This window comes from Electrona antarctica (assembly GCF_951216825.1).
Source record: "Electrona antarctica genome assembly, chromosome: 19".
Taxonomy (NCBI): domain Eukaryota; kingdom Metazoa; phylum Chordata; class Actinopteri; order Myctophiformes; family Myctophidae; genus Electrona; species Electrona antarctica.
Window position 1 is genome coordinate 24,865,502 of NC_136800.1, and position 18,944 is coordinate 24,884,445.

Here is an 18,944-nt window from a genome sequence, read left to right on the forward strand (position 1 = left end):
ACACAAAAGCCAGAGTAGGCGTTATAATGGTCCCGGAAATGTTTTAACGTTGACATTATATTGTTGCTGTCGGACAGAAACCAGCTATCTCCATTTTGCATCTTATAAAAAAATAAATCAGTGCTATTGAACACCATTTATATTAAAAAGCGCTTCTGACAAACCTAACTCCAGTGGACCATGCGGTAACCATCTATCTCCACTGGTCAAAAGCCTCCTAACTCCACTTGAGCTTTATTTGGGTTAAGTGATGATAATATTCACATTCAAGTATCTGACAATGTAGTCACTATTAATTTCCTGAAAAGTTATATTATTTTGGACATAGCTGGTTTCTGCCCAACAGCAGAGATATACTTTTATTTGTCATATGACAAAAAGTGAAAGCAGACACCAGACTGAAATCAGCTAAGACTCTGAATGTAGGTCACAGAGTTATCAGCTACATTCATTTTTACACTATTAGATTGTACAAGTAAAGAACAAGTTGACAATGCCTGGTCGTATATACGTTTTATTCATGTTTGCTAGCAGTAACACATGGTACAGTATTTACTAGAGTATTTAGTACAGTATGGTACAGAAACCTCGGCAGCACTCACGTGTTTTAAACAACACAATATACAGGATTAATTCAACATCATTAACAGGCAACCGCTCAGTTCGGTGAGTTCATTAAAGTGTCCATTCATTAAAGCTGCAAATCTGGGACTTACTGTATTGCAACAAATAAAACATGATTTTTGCCCATGTGTATGGTAGAGTACTCTGAATGAATAAAACACGATGTATCAACCAGTATGCAATAGTGGTTCAGCAAAAAGGGGAAAAAAAGAAAGAAAGAAAACTTGTTTTCCCTCGAATTTAGCTCTGAATCTGTCTTGAGCGATTAACCAGTATGTTACTCATTACTCAGTCTGTTACTCATTTACATTAACATTAAAATAAATCATACATTAGATTGGAACTGGAAGCTATATCATATTTCAGTAATGACGAAACATTTGCATTCTTTTGCTGGTTGTACGTGTTATAACACGTGTTATACTACGTGTACGTGTTATAACAGTTATATGTGTAGCAGTGGAATCAGCTGATGTCTTATTCTAACCACTTAAACTCCAGCATCCCTATTTTGGGGAAACTTTGGCAGAAAAGTGCTGTGAGCTTGTCAATCAGCTAGTTTCAGCAAAGATATGTAATGTAGAGGGGAAAACAGAAAGGTCACAAGGCTAAGGCCTCAACATCATATGGGGTTTAAGTGAATTGGATGTCAATACTTGATGAGCATCAACAGAGTAGTACCGTCATATCCATCAGTGGACAGTAGGGGGCTCCCAAACACTTTGAATGTAAAACTTAAGGATTGCAGCTCAATCACAGTCATGTTGTCTTTATCTGGATTACCATTTAATGAATGCACTACATTAAAGGTGCACTTCACCTGTTTTCAACCATATGTTCTTATAATTGGTCCTCACTAATGCTCTTTATAAGATGCCACCATTTCTGTCTACACTCTCCGTCTCACTGGAGAGTTCAGAAACCTGAAGGTTTGGACATTTCAAACAAGGTATAATTTTTTATTATGATGCTGCCAGAGTTTGTCAAAATAAAGGCGCTAGAGTGCCAAGCAGATGGGCAGATTTTACTCTGAAAAGCCCCGCCTTCCATTTCCCCCCCAAAACCGGGAGGTATATAATCTTCCATTGCTACCTCGTGCTGTCATGTCTCATTTCTCTTTAGAAGCATTTATATTCCAAACAAGATACTTGGTTAAGTCCGAAATTATGACAGAACATTTCCGTTCTGATCAAAACCATGGACAGCGACGTAGATTCAGAGATAAGACAGTTTTGTGGGCCCGTAAACAAGGGAGTGAATGATATGCGCAAAACATGTCCAGGAGCGCTGAACAAGGCGTTGCCTAGCAACGGGAGCTGTCAAAAAATGGATTTTAGCGATCACGTTTTATATAATCAAAAAGGACCTAAAGACACCTATACACATCCTTAGCACCCCACAGTTGTAATTGAGAGGACGTGTGGAGACACAAAAGGTGCTAAAGACTATATCTTCAAAAATTATGAAGATATAGTTGGAAAAGGATGAAGTGCTCCCTTAATCATAATGTAGTGTATATGCTTATTATGCTACATAATTTGTTAGTGTATATGCTTATTATGCTACATCATTTGTTAAGTGGAATGTGCATCACCTGATTAAACCAAGTGAATATCCATATAGTACATACATTCAGCATAGACATGTGTGTAGAGGGAAAAAGGAGGGCCTATGGGAGCCTCCGGCAACAAAGTACAAGGAATGCAATGCAAAAAATAATAACGAAGGAATTCTCTATAAAGAGAGTGGCAAGTGGTGGAATGTTCCTTTAACCATCCTTCAATGAACACAACGTTATTGGTCCGAATATGTGGAGAAACACTCCAGGAATTTATTACTGAAGACAGCATGCAGGCAGACAGACAGACAGTCTGTGTAGTGAGTTTACTATTAATATTTGTATTTAAAATAAACCAGAAGTTTCTTAAAAGTTAAATCTCTATATTGTGGTAGTAAGCATTGCTATAAAGTGATTGTTCAGTGACAGGGGTCTCATGTCTCTCCAGCTATACAAATACATTTTGATGGTGGGTTGCCAATTTCATCCAATCAGGAGAGAGGATGTATTTATTAGCTTCAGCTTATAATGTAATGACCAAAATAGGGATGATGAGGTTGCAAGTGATTAAACGAGAAAAGGTTCAAAATTAAACTAAAAGTATCTTTAAGTCTCTCCTCCTCATATTCTTTTTTTTTTAACTCAATATGTCGATAGTCGTCATAGATCATAATATATCATCCCATTTCTAAACACAAAGAAAATAATCTCTTTCACTTTATCAATCTGCTTGTGAGAACATCTTGACTATTTTTTAACTATTCTGAAGCATTTGTTATTCTTTTGGAAGTTACTTTTTATACATTACTGAATCCGGTATTCAGTTGTCTTTGGGCACACCTCTTGTGCGTATGCGCACGGACGCAGTCGTGCGCATACACAAACAGACACACAGGCCTGTCACACTTATTACATAATCATCTAACCGCAATTATTTGAGATAATTGCAATTATTTTGTCATAATCGTTTCCATGTTGAACATTTTTCTTACATTAAAAAAAGCTGAAATAGCTTTTTTTAATTTGCTATTTTTTATTCATGCGTTCCAATGTTCAACGCCAAAAACAATTATTTGTGACAATTAATTGTCAATCGTGACAGCACATACGTACACAGTCACACACACACACACACACACACACACACACACACACACACACACACACACACACACACACAGTTACGTGGCAGCGCGGTGGTCGGTGAACCTCTTCAGGTGGCATCGGAGTTCACTTTTGGTCTTGAATCTCTTGCTGCATTCGCAGTGGTGCGGCCTCTCTCCCGTGTGGTTCAACATGTGGTTCCGGAGGACGGAGCTGGTCAGGAAGAAATCCCCGCAGGTCACGCAGTAGTAGTTGCGCTCACCGGTGTGCTTGACCTTCTCGTGCGAGCGCAGCGAACCCGATGTGGTGAATCTCGCGCCGCAATCCGTGCACACGTAGGGCTTCTCTCCCGTGTGGATTCTCTCATGCGCCCTCCAGGCGTTGTGGTAGGAGAAGTCCTGGAAGAAAGGCAGCAGGGGTGTGCCACAGTTGATCAGACCAGATCAGGGGTCTTCAACACCATTCAACATTCAACAAGATAGGCATTACATTTAGTTTGACTAGTTTCCACAGATAAATATTGTGAAAATAGCCAAACTACAAGCTGCAAGGTGTTCTGAGATTGAAGATTGGCTATTGCTACAATGTTTTCCTGTTTCATACGTAATACTTGACAATGTGGCCAATGTTGGTATTAAAAAGGTCTTAACAGGTTGACTGCGGACCATTTACGGCCGTCTTTCAGGCTAGACTGCCTATGTTTAAAGTTACCTTTGAACAGCCACTGTACCGACCACTGAGTTGCTTGTCATGAAAATCCACTTTAAACAGTATTTTGCTTGTTGTAGTGTAGAAAAATATTCCATAGTGGCGTTCACACTTCACAACAACAGACTGGGCAGCGCACAGCTTCATCCTCCACAAATGGAGAACTTTGGGACAAAGTTCTAACACAGGTTCCAAAAAATGACCATGGAATGCACAAGCTCACAATGCGTTGCATCGCAGACGTGTTGTGAGCTTTGTTCACTAGTTTTGCACAACAGTTGTGTTATTACACATAAAATAACTCTTGAAAGGGTATTTCACTTTAAAACACTTGACGTACAAATTCAAGTACAAGTTCATTTCAACATCTACTCAGGCTTTTGTGTGCACCCCAGATAGTGTTTACAATTTAGGCATTTAGCAGACGCTCTTAATCCAGAGTGATTTACAGTAAGCAAGAACAAAAAACACATACATAAAAATCATGAATCATATGTAAGCTAAGAACCTAACAGTGGAATATCTATATAATGAAACTATGTACAGTATACTATATAGTGGTATGTCATAAAATGCTATCTAAGTTACATAAGTTGAGTCTTTGCATACACCTGTAAGGTCGTCGGTCTAGGGCAAGTGTTACGGGCTAAGATGGAGTCTGAAGAGGTGGGTTTTCAGACTATGGCGGAAGATTGGGAGTGAGAGTGCAGTTCTGATTGTAATTGGAAGTGCATTCCATAGTTTTGGAGCCAGAAGGGAGAAGAGTTTGGGACGTGTGGAGCGTTGTCCCAGCGTTTTTAGTGAAGGTACTTCCAGCTCCCCAGCATTGGCTGATCTGGAGGGTTTGATCAGACTTGCAAGATATGGGGGTGCCATACCTTTGGTTGCTTTGAATGCCAGCATCAGAGTTTTGTACTCTGTACTCTGTTTAGTTGCTCAATTCAATATTTAGATACGATATTGAATTGAGAAGACTTCCTATATAAACTCATTGAAATTCAAACTCTCAAATGTTACTTTTAATCACAAAACACACGTCCCTGCCGAAGATCCCAGAAGTGTTTTAAGTGAAATACACATTTAAGTGGTTATGGCGATTTGTGTGCCTCCAGGCCAAAGACGTTTTTAACTTCTTTTTAAAGGGGCTTAAATTGATAACATTATAATCATGGTTTATATTAAGACAAATCTTACAACTCTCGTTCTAAAAGAATAGAACAAATCTATGGTGGCCTATGCTGAACTATTGCTACTGCCATTTAGTGGTGGATGAGTTAATCGACTAAATATACGATTTTAGTCGACTAAATCTACAGTTGATTTTGTCACCGTTTCGGGGTCATACACCCACAACTGGAGTATGAAAATAGGCCTTAAGTGGAGGAAATGAACAACGGACCTTGTGGCAGTAGGAGCACTGGTAGAACTTCTCCTTGGTGTGGGACCTCTGGTGCATCTTCAGGTAGTGTGCGATGGTGAAGCTCTTCCCACAGTCGGCACACGTGAACGGCTTCTTCCCCACGTGGAACAGAATGTTGTGAGACCTCATGTGAGACGACTGTGTGAACCGCTTCCCGCACGTAACGCACACGAAGGGACGCTCCCCCGTGTGGGTGACCTGGTGAATGGGGGGGGGGAGGGACTTGGTCAGTTGGTCAAAATGTATAAATGTATAGTCTTCGGTATGGGGAATCGAACCCCGACCGACCAGTCACATCTAGGCCTGTCACAGTTTTTAAACATGTTTCAAAAATAGCAGAAATAGCAGATCTACAAGCTTACAACTGCTATTTTGCAGATTTTTGGAAAGAATTAAATATGTCAGTGATTCATTTGTATATCTCTGCCTTCGGGGAGAAACCACCTAACTTCAATCTTTTTATTTTTCAGGAAATGAAAAGTATAACATTTTCAGGAAATTAACAAAACCTTATATTTTTAAAACGATGCCATACTCAAAGTTGGTATTGTGACTTTACATATTGTCAATTACTTTCATGAGAAGGAGAGAGGTGGTGGAGTTAGATGCTATAGCAGACAGTTTGAGGGTCCAATGGAGTTAAGAGGTTTTACAATTTAGGCATTTAGCAGACACTCTTAATCCAGAGCAACTAACATTAAGCAAGAACAAAAGCATGGCAATACATCACATACATAAAAAGTAGTTATCATGAAACATGCGTAAGCTAAGAACGTAAAAGTGGAATATCTATATAATGAAACTATACTATGCTATTCATATATACTATAAAGTGCTATGACTACAGAAAATGCAATTCTAGCACTGTCTACGTAACATGCTATAAGTCTGTATAAAATGCTATCTAAGTCTACATAAAGTGCTATCTAAGGGGCTAGGCCAGGGCAAGTGCCACGGGCCATGATGGAGTCTGAAAAGGTGGGTTTTCAGACTAAGGCGGAAGATTGGGAGAGGTTTTGTCTGAAGAGCTTTTTAATACTTTTCATTGGTTCAATATTTTTGTAACCAACACACAGACATGAAGGGTGTTCAATAGCATTGATCCCAACAGCGACGATATTTAAGTTATTTGAGTTGTGAATTACGAAGCCTAAAAGGCAAACAGAAATACTAATCGTTAATCGCAATTATTTGTGTGACAATTAATCGTCAATTTAAAATTTTAATCGTGACAGCCCTACCCGCACTCAGGGCAGACACTCCAACCACAAGGCCACTGAGCTGGTGAGCTTTGAGGTGAGGTTAATGGGTGAATTATTATTATTACGTATTTTTGGGGGCTTTTTGCCTTTATTGATAGATGTACAGTAGGTTGACAGGAAATGGGGAGAGAGATTGGGTGAATCTTTAATACCATACCATGTGGGACTTTAGATGAGGTGCCTGGGTGAATCTTTAATACCATACCATGTGGGACTTTAGATGAGGTGCCTGGGTGAATCTTTAATACCATACCATGTGGGACTTTAGGTGAGGTGCCTGGGTGAATCTTTAATACCATACCATGTGGGACTTTAGGTGAGGTGCCTGGGTGAATCTTTAATACCATACCATGTGGGACTTTAGATGAGGTGCCTGGGTGAATCTTTTCCCACACTCTTGGCACGCGTACGGTTTGGATCCGGTGTGAAGGCGGTTGTGGAGCTTCAGGCCCTGCAGGCTGGAGAACACCTGGACAGAGGCAGCACAGCAGTTTTACATCATAGAGAGTAAAAGACGTTACTGTAAGATACAGCTAAGATTAGCTACAAAATATGCCATAGAAGTGTGTGTTTGGTTTTCTGGTGCCACAAAAAAATAGAAGAAAATCGGCCATTCATTTTTCCCATAAAAATGTACAGAAATATTTATATAAATTATTTTAAGCCTAGAATCAAGCGATCCATCCAGGATCCTGGTGAATCATGACCATAAAACCTTTGATTCTGTGAAGGGAAAAGAAGCAAAAAAAAATAAATGTAGTATGATATATTGAACTATTCTTATTATCGTCGTCATCATCATCAAAGATGTTATGGTCATGATTCACCAGGTCCTGGATGGCTTCATTCTAGGCTTAAAATAATTGATGATTAATTAATTAATTAATGGCAGATTCTTTAGTGGCACCGGAAAACCACACCCACTTCTATGCCCTATAGTGCCTATACTATAGCTAGGCGTCAAAAAGAAGAAACATCTTAGTGCTTATATAGCCTACATTTTGTTAGTAGTACTTCAACTAGGGCCATAGAAATGCATTGAATTTGCGTGTCTGTCTATGCATTTGATGTATGTGCTTACCTCGCTTACTGATAAGTCGCTCTGGATAAAATGGTGTCTGCTAAAATGCCTAAATTGGAATATTACCTTCTCACACTCATTGCATTTGTAGTTCTTCTCCGGCTCGTGAATTCTTTTCTCGTGACTCTTCAGTCCTCCCTGGATCTTGAAACCCTTGCCGCACATTTTGCATTTAAAGGGCTTCCTCTTGGAGTGCGTGGCCTGGTGCAGCTTCAGGCTCTGGGCATGGGCGAACGACTTCTCGCACTTTGAGCAAGGCAGCAGATTGCTCTGCGTGTGCTTGTTCTGGTGGAAACGGAAGCCCTGGTGCGACGAGAACATCTTGTCGCATACCTGTTAAGGGGTGAAACGATTACGTCACGTTTGGTTCCATCACACTTGGAACCGGTTTTATCATGTCAGAACTGTGTGAAAAAAGGGCCATTGTGTATAAGCTCACAACACGCGCTGTAAGCTTTACGCTCTGCTATTTTCAAAATGTTTGCACGACACTGTGTGACGAAATATAAAACACTTCATGGAATCGAATTGTTGACAGGTAAAATATTTGGTAAATATACGTGTATACAGTATACCTGCATTTCTAAATTTGGGGATTAATAGAAAAAGTAAGCGATAGACAAAGCAGAAATTGGGCCTCTTCCTTCCGTCAATTATGCAAATTAAGGGTGTGTTCCATTCTGGTAAAAAAGACTGCTGATATTGTGCATATTGTTAGCTCACTGGAAACACAATGCTACAACAGTGGGTATCAAAGTGTGATCCAAGGACCCTCATGATTACTCAAGGGGTTCAAAGGCCCCTTACGGGTATGTAACTCTTAGGGGTCCATTTGGTTCCATTTGTACAGTCTCAGTTATGGGAGTCCTTGAAATTAAAAGGTTTGAGAACCACTACTATAAGCATTAAGACCTGTGAAGGAAGTAAGGAAGAGGCCCAATGCATTTCAACATGGCTGCAGTGCATAGAGCCTTAGTATGGAATAAAGGCTAACGCCTTGTTCAGAATGGAAGACTAGATGTGATTTCCTATCCAGAGTGAAGTGAGACTGGTTTGATGCAGTCTGATGCAGTCAGAATGGAACAAAGCCTTCATTAGTATCATCGGTAACTCCTATTATAACTAACGTTCTGTAAACAGTGGCACATGCTGTGCAGTCCAGTCCTGTAACAGAGAGTGAGAGCAATTTATGTAACAAGTCTGAGAGTAATCTGACAAAAAAAACAGCCAAAGTGTTATATAACTCGCCAATCTATGTTGAAATTATTTGTATTACTGCAATCTGATACTCCAAATGTTATTTGTAAATTGGGTGTTCTTCTGAAAACACATCCTGTTCGAATAATGCATGCTGCCATGCCTCTTGCTATCTCTGTACCGTTATGTATTGTATACTGTATTTATGGTTAAATAGTGTTTGATATTGATATGAGAGAGAGAGAGAGAGAGAACTAGTAATATTGTTTAGTCTTAATGTGCAGTTTGAAGTTAACTGTGCACACCTTGCAGTGGAAGGACTTCTCTCCAGCGTGGGAGCGGACATGCTCCTTCAGTTCCTGTTGGGACAGGAAGCCGTCTCCACAGAAGAAGCATTTGTAGGGTTTGGCTCCGCTGTGCGTTCGATGGTGGGTCTTCCAGTCTCGCTTCAGGGCGAAGGTTTTGGGACAGTAGTTGCAGGTGTAAGGCTCAGAACGCTGATGAACATTCTGGTGGACAACCTGAGGATAAGACGGAGAACGGAGATAAGGTCTATATGCACGTGACATGACATCATCATCATCATACCCGGAAGTTATGCGGGAACACCTACTGAGTGGCAAAAAACTACTTTTCTGGCCTTGACATCCAAACAGAAAAGTCCTATCTGATTTTCACTTTGCCACTCGATTTCCCATTCACTTTATGCATGCGCATACCCTCGATATGTAACGTCACGTTACATATTAGGGTGGTTAGGATATAGACACATCCACAGAGGTCTGCCCTGTAGGCCAGCTGTATGCAATCAATGCTGCATTGTCACGTTAAGTGCAGCAGCTTTACACCGCAGCATTAATTGCGTACAGCTGGCCTACAGGGCAGACTTAACAGTGTCGGGTAGATCTTTCCACAGATCCAGGGTGGGGTATAGGGTGCATATACAGTAGGGTTGGGTATAGGGTACTCACCAGACTTAACAGTGTCGGGTAGATCTTTCCACAGATCCAGGGTGGGGTATAGGGTGGATATACAGTAGGGTTGGGTATAGGGTACTCACCAGACTTAACAGTGTCGGGTAGATCTTTCCACAGACCCAGCAGTGGTTGGGTTTTTCTCCGTGGTGCGTCCTCCTGTGAGCTTCCAGGTGGGAGGGCTTATAGAAGCCCCGGCAACACTCGGGGCAGTAGAGCATCTTGCGTCCGCTGTTCGTACAAACTGAGGCTGACCGCAGCGGCTCCGTTTTAATCCGAACCCTGGAGCGCAGCTGGGGATGGTCCGCTGGAATGACACGGTCAACATTTACGTCTGTCCGCACGTGTGTGTGTGTGTGTGTGTGTGTGTGTGTGTGTGTGTGTGTGTGTGTGTGTGTGTGTGTGTGTGTGTGTGTGTGTGTAGTAGTAGAGCATCTTGCCTCTGCTGTTCGTACAAACGGAGGCTGACCGCGGCGGCTCCGTTTTAATCTTAATCCTGGAGTGCAGCTGGGGATGGTCCGCTGGAATGACACGGTCAACATTTACGTCTGTGCACGAGTGTGTGTGTGTATACAATCTGATTCTGATGAGTTCTCTCTCCTGATTGGAAGAAATGTGTAATCCACCTGAAAATGTATTTAATACTTTAATTATTTTTGTCGCATTCCCGAGACAATAATTTGATGACCGTTGGAGTCTCCGGCAACAGACTCAATTGAGTCTCCTACTGACCAATGACCCGGTCATTGAATTATTGGCCCAGGGATGCAACAAAAACTAAATAATCTCCATGAATTCAAAGCTTCATGCGGTGTGCAATTCAGTGGTTCCCAAAGTGGGGTCTGGGGACCCCCAGGGGTCCCTGAGGGAGTTCCAGGGGTTCCCCAGCTAAATGACAGTTAGAAACCAAATGAGTAGATGAGTGTACAAATGGACACTCTCACTCACATTTGTACACTCTCAGAGTTAAATTAACGTTGATTTTACAATATAAATTGGGGGTCCCAGAGATAGAAATGCCATTAAATGGGGGTCCGTAGACTAATGCATGTCAAACTGAGGGACTTTGAAATGAAACGGGTTGAGAATCACTGCTAGAGCCGTAAAAATCTTCTGTCATGGGGGTCCTTGGCATATCTTTTCAAATGGGGGTCCGCGGGCTAATGAGTGTCAATTTGGGGGTCCTTGACATGAAAAAGTTTGGGAACCACTGGTGTAATTGATGACAAATTAAGTAATGTCTTGGGTGAACTAGGCTTGCCGATAATATGCAGTTACAGCAGTCTCATTAAAGGCGAGCTGACAGTATTGTGTCTGTCATCATATTGTACAAATATGGTGATATGTGTGCTTTTTTGTCAATAATTGAACAGTACATCTGTTCATCTTACTGATTAACTCAATATTATACATTGGAGAGAAAGAATGTTCTGCTACTAAATTGCTATAACATTATTTATTTCCCCCCTTAAAAATGGCATTGATTAAACAGCTATTGGTGTTTATTCGTTGAATGAATTATACATGTAATAATAACTTTAACGTGCTGTTGAGGGTAGGCTCGGCAACTGATCCATGAGTGATCAAATAGATCGCTCTTGGTCATTTTGCCCAATCCTAAAAAAAGGAGTGCTGACACACACGCACGCACGCACGCACGCACGCACGCACGCACTTGAGTCTCCCCCCCCCCCGGTGTTATTGAGTCTCTGAATCAATAACACCGTAATGTGTCAATAAACATTTCTTAATATAGAACACACTTTTTTTAATGTATTGAAATATAACTTCAACTATATGATGATGACTTACCCATAAACAGCCAGTCCTGGTTGCCTAGCAGCTTCCTGCAGTCAGTCAGTTTGACTGACAGCTGTCTTATTGACTGAGAGCTGTCCGTATTGGAGGGCTGCAGGAACTCCGGGTCCCAATCTGGTTCTGATTTGACCTGGACCGAGCCCTGATGGTTGAAAATAGATACCCTTATTTATTATGCCGCAGGGAGATAATGCAGTCGCAAAGAGGTGAGACAGCAGTTAACTCATTTATCGCCAAAATCGCCTTTTCAGATTTCACGCGTACAGTATTTTCTAATGGTGTCTTTTTTTAACCCATTTTCACGCCTTTTTAACCCATTTAGACCTTCGTCTCATTCTAAAAAAAATGGCTTCTAAATCCTAAAAACTATGTTTCTATGTCAGTGGTTCTCAAACTATTTCATGTCAAGGACCCCCAGAATTATGTAATTGGTTATGCACGCACGTACGCACGCACGCGCACACGCACACGCACACGCACACACACACACACACACACGGCCAAGTCCTATCATGTGATTTGTCAAACATTGTGAAAGGAGCCCCCAACACAAGCAATGTTTCCTACACAATTAACACAATATTTAAAATTGTGATTTAATAATATTGTTGCTGCTGCTGCTGTTCTACATACAGCCAACCAGGTGAAGAAATCACAGGATGAGGCTTTAAGCTGTCGTGGAATTCTGGATCAATCAATAATCGATGATATCATGATGTACAACATGATATCATGGGCAGAACTTAGTACAATAACACTCAGGTCAGTAGTACGGTAGCCTCGGAAACCCAGACGTTTTTATTTCCAGGGAGGAAAAAAAGTCTGGGTCCGAGACAGTCCACTTCAATTCAGCTTACAGTAGCGCAAACGTCGATCACTCTCTGCTGATTTCTGATCGTCTGCACCTTTGTTAAATTGACGCAGACACGCACACACTCCTCTCACACCACTCTGTAGCTCTAATTAATTAGTCTCATGTCACGCAGCTGCGTCTAGATTCTCCCGGAGGATCCTGCTGGGAGCTGCCTATGTCATAGAAAGCATAGGTGGACCCCAGGCTAGTAGTACGGTGGATCTGCCAAGAGCACAGGCTGTAGGCTGTAGCATAAACAATGGCTATTAGGCCTAGTGGAGATCTGGAAACTTCTAGGCTCTTACAAGCTAAAAAATATCACAATGTATAAAGTATCATAGGTGATGGTCAAATATAAGAGTTAGATATAAGCATTAAACAACCATATAATTATTACATTAAGTCCAGTCCAACAGGTATTTGGACATTATAAGATATTGTCCACATATTGACCACATCACTCATGAAGCTGTAGCACTGACCTAGGATGTGATCCTTGTTACCCTTTACATTGGTTGGTTGGTTGTAATGGCACTGCTCCAGGATATACGGAGTCTGATATCAGTCTGTGGCCCCTTTTCCACCGGGCTTGAACCGGTTTAGTTATTTTTCCTGCCTAATATTGAACCAGTTCAGAGTGTTCCTAATATTGAACCAGTTCAGAGTGTTCCTAATATTGAACCAGTTCAGAGTGTTCCTAATATTGAACCAGTTCAGAGTGTTCCTAATATTGAACCAGTTCAGAGTGTTTCCTAATATTGAACCAGTTCAGAGTGTTCCTAATATTGAACCAGTTCAGAGTGTTTCCACTGAAAATGACTTGGTTCAGAACCCTAAAAGTTGGTTTGGAACTCGAATCTAGAACGGAACCAGTTCTAGGACCAAATTTATTTTGGTGGAAAAGGGGCCTGTCTGTCATAATTATTATAAGTTTATAACAGTAGTTTTCAACTCTTTTCATATCAATTCAATTGAGCCACGGAACCCCGTTTGATGAGATTTAGCCTCTCAGACCCAAGACTATTTTGTAGTCGTTGGATAAGATTTTGTCCACAATTCCATGCTTTATTGACGTGGTACCATAAGAGAGATCAGGCAAACGTTGATCAAAATAACAATTATTCTACATTCCCTTATTGTGTAGACTTCTTGTAAATTTAGTAGTGCATACCTGTTACCCATAATAGATGTTTAACAAAAACTATTGAGAGTGTGAAATGAAACCAAATGGACCCATTTGGTTTCATTTTAAGCTCTCAAGAGTTAAAGATCTAATGAGGGTCCATTTTTGGTTACCAACCAATTTAGCTGGGGACCACCTGGAACCCCCTCAAGGACCAATGGACCATGTGGTCCTTGAGGACCACTAGTGGTTATAACCACTATATTATATGAAACCACTGTCTGTCCACCACTGTCATTATATACAACCACTGTCTGTCTTTCCTTTGACGATATAGAAGTGTCTATTTGTACGTCTCTAAATGTTTTGATGAATTGAACAAGGTGGACCCTCTTGTAAACAAGTGTAATGCTTAATTGGGTCGTCCACTCACAGTTAACAGTCTTTGTATTGAGTTTGTGCTTGAAATGTACTGTAATTCTGCAAACTGTTAATAAATATTTCAATCAATCAATCAATCTACAGACACAAACACTGTCTGTCTGCCTGCCTGCCTGTCTGTCTGTCTGTCTGTCTGTCCCACAGATAAACACTGTGTGTGTGTGTGTGTGTGTGTGTGTGTGTGTGTGTGTGTGTGTGTGTGTGTGTGTGTGTGTGTGTGTGTGTGTGTGTGTAACGTGGTACATATTTTATTTGCATCAGAAGTATCGTAACAGTGAAACTCCCAAACATACATAATGAAACATTCAAATGTTTCTTATTTACCTGCAGATGCGACGGTGTCTCCGTCATGTTGTTTTCTCTCTCTGCAGTTATTAACAACAACTCATGATAATTTATAATTCACAGAGGATGCATCATCTTCTTCTTTAGCGCGCTAACGTTAGCCAGTAGTACCACACAGTAACCACACACAGCAGAGATGAGCCCCAACATTAGTGTTGCCAGGTTTTGCGAGAGAAACAAGCAACCGGGTCTAACCAGCCGAAAAGAAGCGAGCCCTTTGTCCTTTACCTTTAAACATTGATTGATTGATTGATTGATTGATTGATTGATTGATTGATTGATTTTCACAATGTAGAATGGGTACATTTCAAACAAAAGCAAGTCAATACAAAGATTGCTACTTAATTTGAGGACAAGATCCAAAACATTTATGAAACTTCTATAAAAAAACAGGAAATCATCATATAAAGAAAAAATAATCACACCCGTGTTAAGTGAGGGGTGCTCTTATCATCGTACATCATCATGCATCATCTCATACTGGTCAATCAGAATGCCTGTTGCCGTCATATTTGGCGGACATTTGACCTAATTTCTCCTTTCATTGTCAATGGGCCTGGCACATGAGACGTGTGGGACAAGATGACGTACATTTTCCCTTCATTGTCAATGGCATTTAATGTTTGTGTTGCGGACCTTTTGTGGGGACAAAAGCTGTGATGACTAGCGCCCCCTCAAACAATCACACCCGTGGCTCGCTTATCATCATACATCATCTCATTCCGGCCAATCAAAAGTTGCCTCCTCACTTTTGTCTTCAATGTTTGAGTTACGCAACCGCAATGTTTGTGTTTACACAAACACTCAAAATTGTCCATTCATTGTCAATGGCATGTAATGTTTGTGTAGGACAAAGTTTGTGTTTGCACATACTACACTAAAAGCTGGAGAGGCCCTCAAAAAAGAAGGGAAATAAGCATGTAGACCTACAAGGGGGTGGGGGGGACTATGACTCTGAATCTTGTGGACCAGGCCCTTTGCAAGATGCTGTAGCTTACTCTGTCGTCTACCGATTACCATAAACCATTCCAGCATATCAAAATACATGGGCAGGGTTGAGGTGGGTTGTATGAGGGCTCCATAGGGTCTTCAAGGTGTATTTGTTGACCAGTGAGTGAAGAGATCCTGTGCAGTACATCATGGCTATTTAGTATTTTATCTGCTATTAAAAAAAATAAAAACATGGAAAAGAATTTAGAAAAAATGTGGAATATTTTTGAAACATTTTAATAATACAAATCTATACAAATAATCTACTCTCTACTGGAAGCCCCCATAGGTCCCATGTTAGACCCAGAAATATTGTTTAATGTAAACTTTTATGATTCAAATGGTTTAGCAGATGAGATTAAGCTTGGGTGCTAAAAGTTGCATGTTGAGCAATTTGAGTTATTCGCACAATATGTGACCATACCAACATCCTATAGGCCTATAAGGCAAAAAAAGTCAAAATGTCATCATTGTTTAAGTAGCATGTGACATATGAAACTAGGGGGTTTTCATGATTCTGAATCCATTCCAAGCAAGTCAGCACATTTGGTGGATATGGCCGAATTTAGCCCAAGGAGTGTGTTTTGTGCAAAACTAATGCTTGGAATGGATTCAACCAAGCTGAATTTCATCCATTAGGCCTATAGATAACATTTCTATCATAAAAGTTTACACTAATCACCATTTCTGGGTTCAAGGAATTTCCAGTAGACAAAAAAATATTTCCTGACTCCCGGGTCCCTGGCATAAAATGTTTTCAGATGGGGGTCCGCCGATATAGAACTCTATGGGGTCCGCGGACAAACATTCATTTGGGGGTCCTTGACTTGAAAATGAAACACTGGTTTAAACAACATTAGGAAACAACCTATAAAATGCAACCCGCAACTACTAATATTTACAAGCAACTTTACAGAAAAACAACCCCAAAGTCGCTTATAATAAGCGGACATGGCAACACTGCCCACACTACCACCCTTCACTTCCGGGTTAAGGACTGCGTGCATAGCAGTGGGCGTGGTTTTCTGGACCCAGTGAAAAATCTGCCATTCATTTTTCCCATAGAGATTTACAAAAATATTTATATCAATTATTTTAAAAATAGAATCAAGCTATCCAGGATCCTGGTGAATCATGACCATAAAACCTTTGATTCTGTGAAAAAAAAATTGAATAATTAATTATATGATATACTACACTTAATAAATACCTTTTGTAATAGCGGTTTGAATTTTTCTTTCTTTTTCGTTGTGTAACAATGAGTAACGGTAACATTTAGTAATGTTTTCACCTTTACAAAATGATAAACAACCGGCCTATTTCATTCTTCTTAACAATACCCAACACCACAGCAAACCTATATTCTAGAAGAACATTCACCAAAAGTAGCTTATCTACAAGCTCACAAGCTGTCATGATGAGGTCCTGCAGCCTATATATTTTCATTATTTTATTTTGTACAGTATAGGCTATAGGGGCAGGGCTTAAGGTAATCCTTTAATGGCAATGTGTAGTAGTGTAGGCCTACCTATATGATGTTTTAATGCAGACTAATAAAAATTAGTTTGTGATCAGATTGGCTGTTTAAAGGAGCATTCAGTGATTTTGGTGATTTGGAAAACCGCCCCGGTAACAAAATGTGCACATGCACACGCGCTACAGTGGGGGGAAGTGCAACAGCATGTGCACCAAGGCCCGCCCCCACACATGATTGGAGGAAGGCCCCTCTCATCCTGATTGGATGAAGGCTTTGCCACCCGCCACCAAAACTGAAACTAGGGTTTTTCGACCCCAGGGGCTCACTGGGGACAGGGAGGAACTCCTTATATGGTCAGCACACTCTATAGTAGGGAGGATTATCCAAATAAAAAGAAAAAATAAGTGATATTTGAATGAAGCGAAATCACTGAATATACCTTTAATGAACACTAAAGACATCAGAATTAGGTTAAACCTGGCTGTTAGCCTGGTCCGGAGCAGGCTACGTCCACATAATTAGTTTCCATAGTAACTAATGTGGCATTGCTTTCATGAAAGCAAATCAAGCCTCAACATAATTATCCAGGTTAACTGGCTAAATTAATCTGGCAAGATTAACCAGATTTCATGAAACCAGTTCATCGCTGATCCAGGATATATTAAGACGAGATATCTGTTAAATCCCGGCTTAATCCCTAATCCATGTTTAGTGAAAGCAATGAAATATATTGCCTATAAACTTGAGCATTGAGCAAAATAAATACCAATTAAAGGATGACTATCTTCATATAACTGATCCTCACTAATGCTCATTGTGACTACTAATAGAGGGTATGCGTGTGACATCATCACCAAACCTTTATGCAGGAATGCCTACTTTCTGGCCTTGACAGCCCATACATCCACACAGAAAAGTCCTATCTGATTGCATTAAACGACATTAAACAATGTTAAACTAACTTTGCATGTTGCTTTGCCACTCGATTTGCCACTCGATGGGCCATTCACTTTAAGCATGCGCATACTCTCTATATGGTAGCCTACTTTTTTCTACTCAGCCATCTACCAGTGAAATCTTTGGCAGATTTATTTTCCCAAACAAGATTTCAATTTTGTTTTTTATGTTTAATTAGGCATATAATTAATCATAGCATTGATCATTATCTTTCCAGGAATAGAAAGCCTGCAGTTTCTATTAGTTTGGATTTTTTTCACAAGGCTATGGGTTATTTAAATTAAAATAACGCAAATTTAAATTATACAGTTTTTTTACTTCTGGTGATGATAATGATCTCTCTGCATCGAGAGATCTCGGTACAAAACTTTTACATTTTGTTTTGATCATATTGTCCACTTTTTTCTTTGGCAATGTAAATGTATGTTTTTGAATTGAATTGAATTGAATTGAATTGAATTGAATTGAATTGAATTGAATTGAATTGAATTGAATTGAATTGAATTGAATTGAATTGAATTGAATTGAATTGAATTGAATTGAAGAGAGAGAGACTCAGAGGGACGGACGGACGGACGGACGGACGGACGGACAGACAGACAGACAGGTTTCAGAGTGTCTCTTGTCTAAGGTTTCCAAGACTATAATTCAACACAAGAGGACAAATACTGAGTCAGCGAACTAGACACCCATCTTTAAACACACTGCTACACACACACACACGCACGCACGCACGAGCAAACGCACACACACACACGCACGCATGCGCACACGCACGCACGAGCAAACGCACGCGCACACACACACACTCAACAGGAATAACCTCCCGCATGTCATGTGATTTCTGGGAAACCAAGCTGAACTCAATCTGTTCATCAGTCGGCTGTATTGTAAAATGGCGAAACAAGCTGTTCAACTGGATCAGGATCAGTTCTGCTGTTCGGACCTGTTCCATCTGTCTGGATCTACTGAAGGATCCAGTGACTGTTCCCTGTGGACACGCTACTGCAGT

General features: G+C 40.5%; 2 protein-coding genes across 2 annotated transcripts in view; one reads left to right on the top strand and one right to left on the bottom strand.

Moving 5' to 3' along the window:
• Nucleotides 1-18,944, top strand: part of tmx3a (thioredoxin related transmembrane protein 3a) — a 253,249-nt gene that overhangs the window by 191,186 nt on the left and 43,119 nt on the right. The gene's annotated exons all lie outside the window — the stretch shown is intronic.
• LOC306943903 (uncharacterized protein) lies at nucleotides 499-14,688 on the bottom strand. Its single transcript, XM_079530433.1, has 9 exons — nucleotides 14,488-14,688; nucleotides 11,741-11,888; nucleotides 10,369-10,449; nucleotides 10,015-10,235; nucleotides 9,260-9,475; nucleotides 7,824-8,090; nucleotides 7,026-7,145; nucleotides 5,394-5,612; nucleotides 499-3,684 (listed from the first exon to the last, which is right to left on the bottom strand). Exons 1-9 carry the CDS (start codon nucleotides 14,512-14,514, stop codon nucleotides 3,364-3,366), a joined length of 1,620 nt encoding a protein of 539 aa, XP_079386559.1. The 5' UTR covers nucleotides 14,515-14,688; the 3' UTR covers nucleotides 499-3,363.

Excerpts from the sequence above, each read along its gene's own strand:
- LOC306943903 (XM_079530433.1), bottom strand. The coding sequence starts at position 14,514 with ATGACGGAGACACCGTCGCATCTGCAG. Across the intron at positions 8,091-9,259 it reads AGAAGTCCTTCCACTGCAAG|GTATGCGACAAGATGTTCTC; the intron begins GTGTGCACAGTT and ends ACCCCTTAACAG. Across the intron at positions 7,146-7,823 it reads AATGCAATGAGTGTGAGAAG|GTGTTCTCCAGCCTGCAGGG; the intron begins GTAATATTCCAA and ends GCCTCTGTCCAG.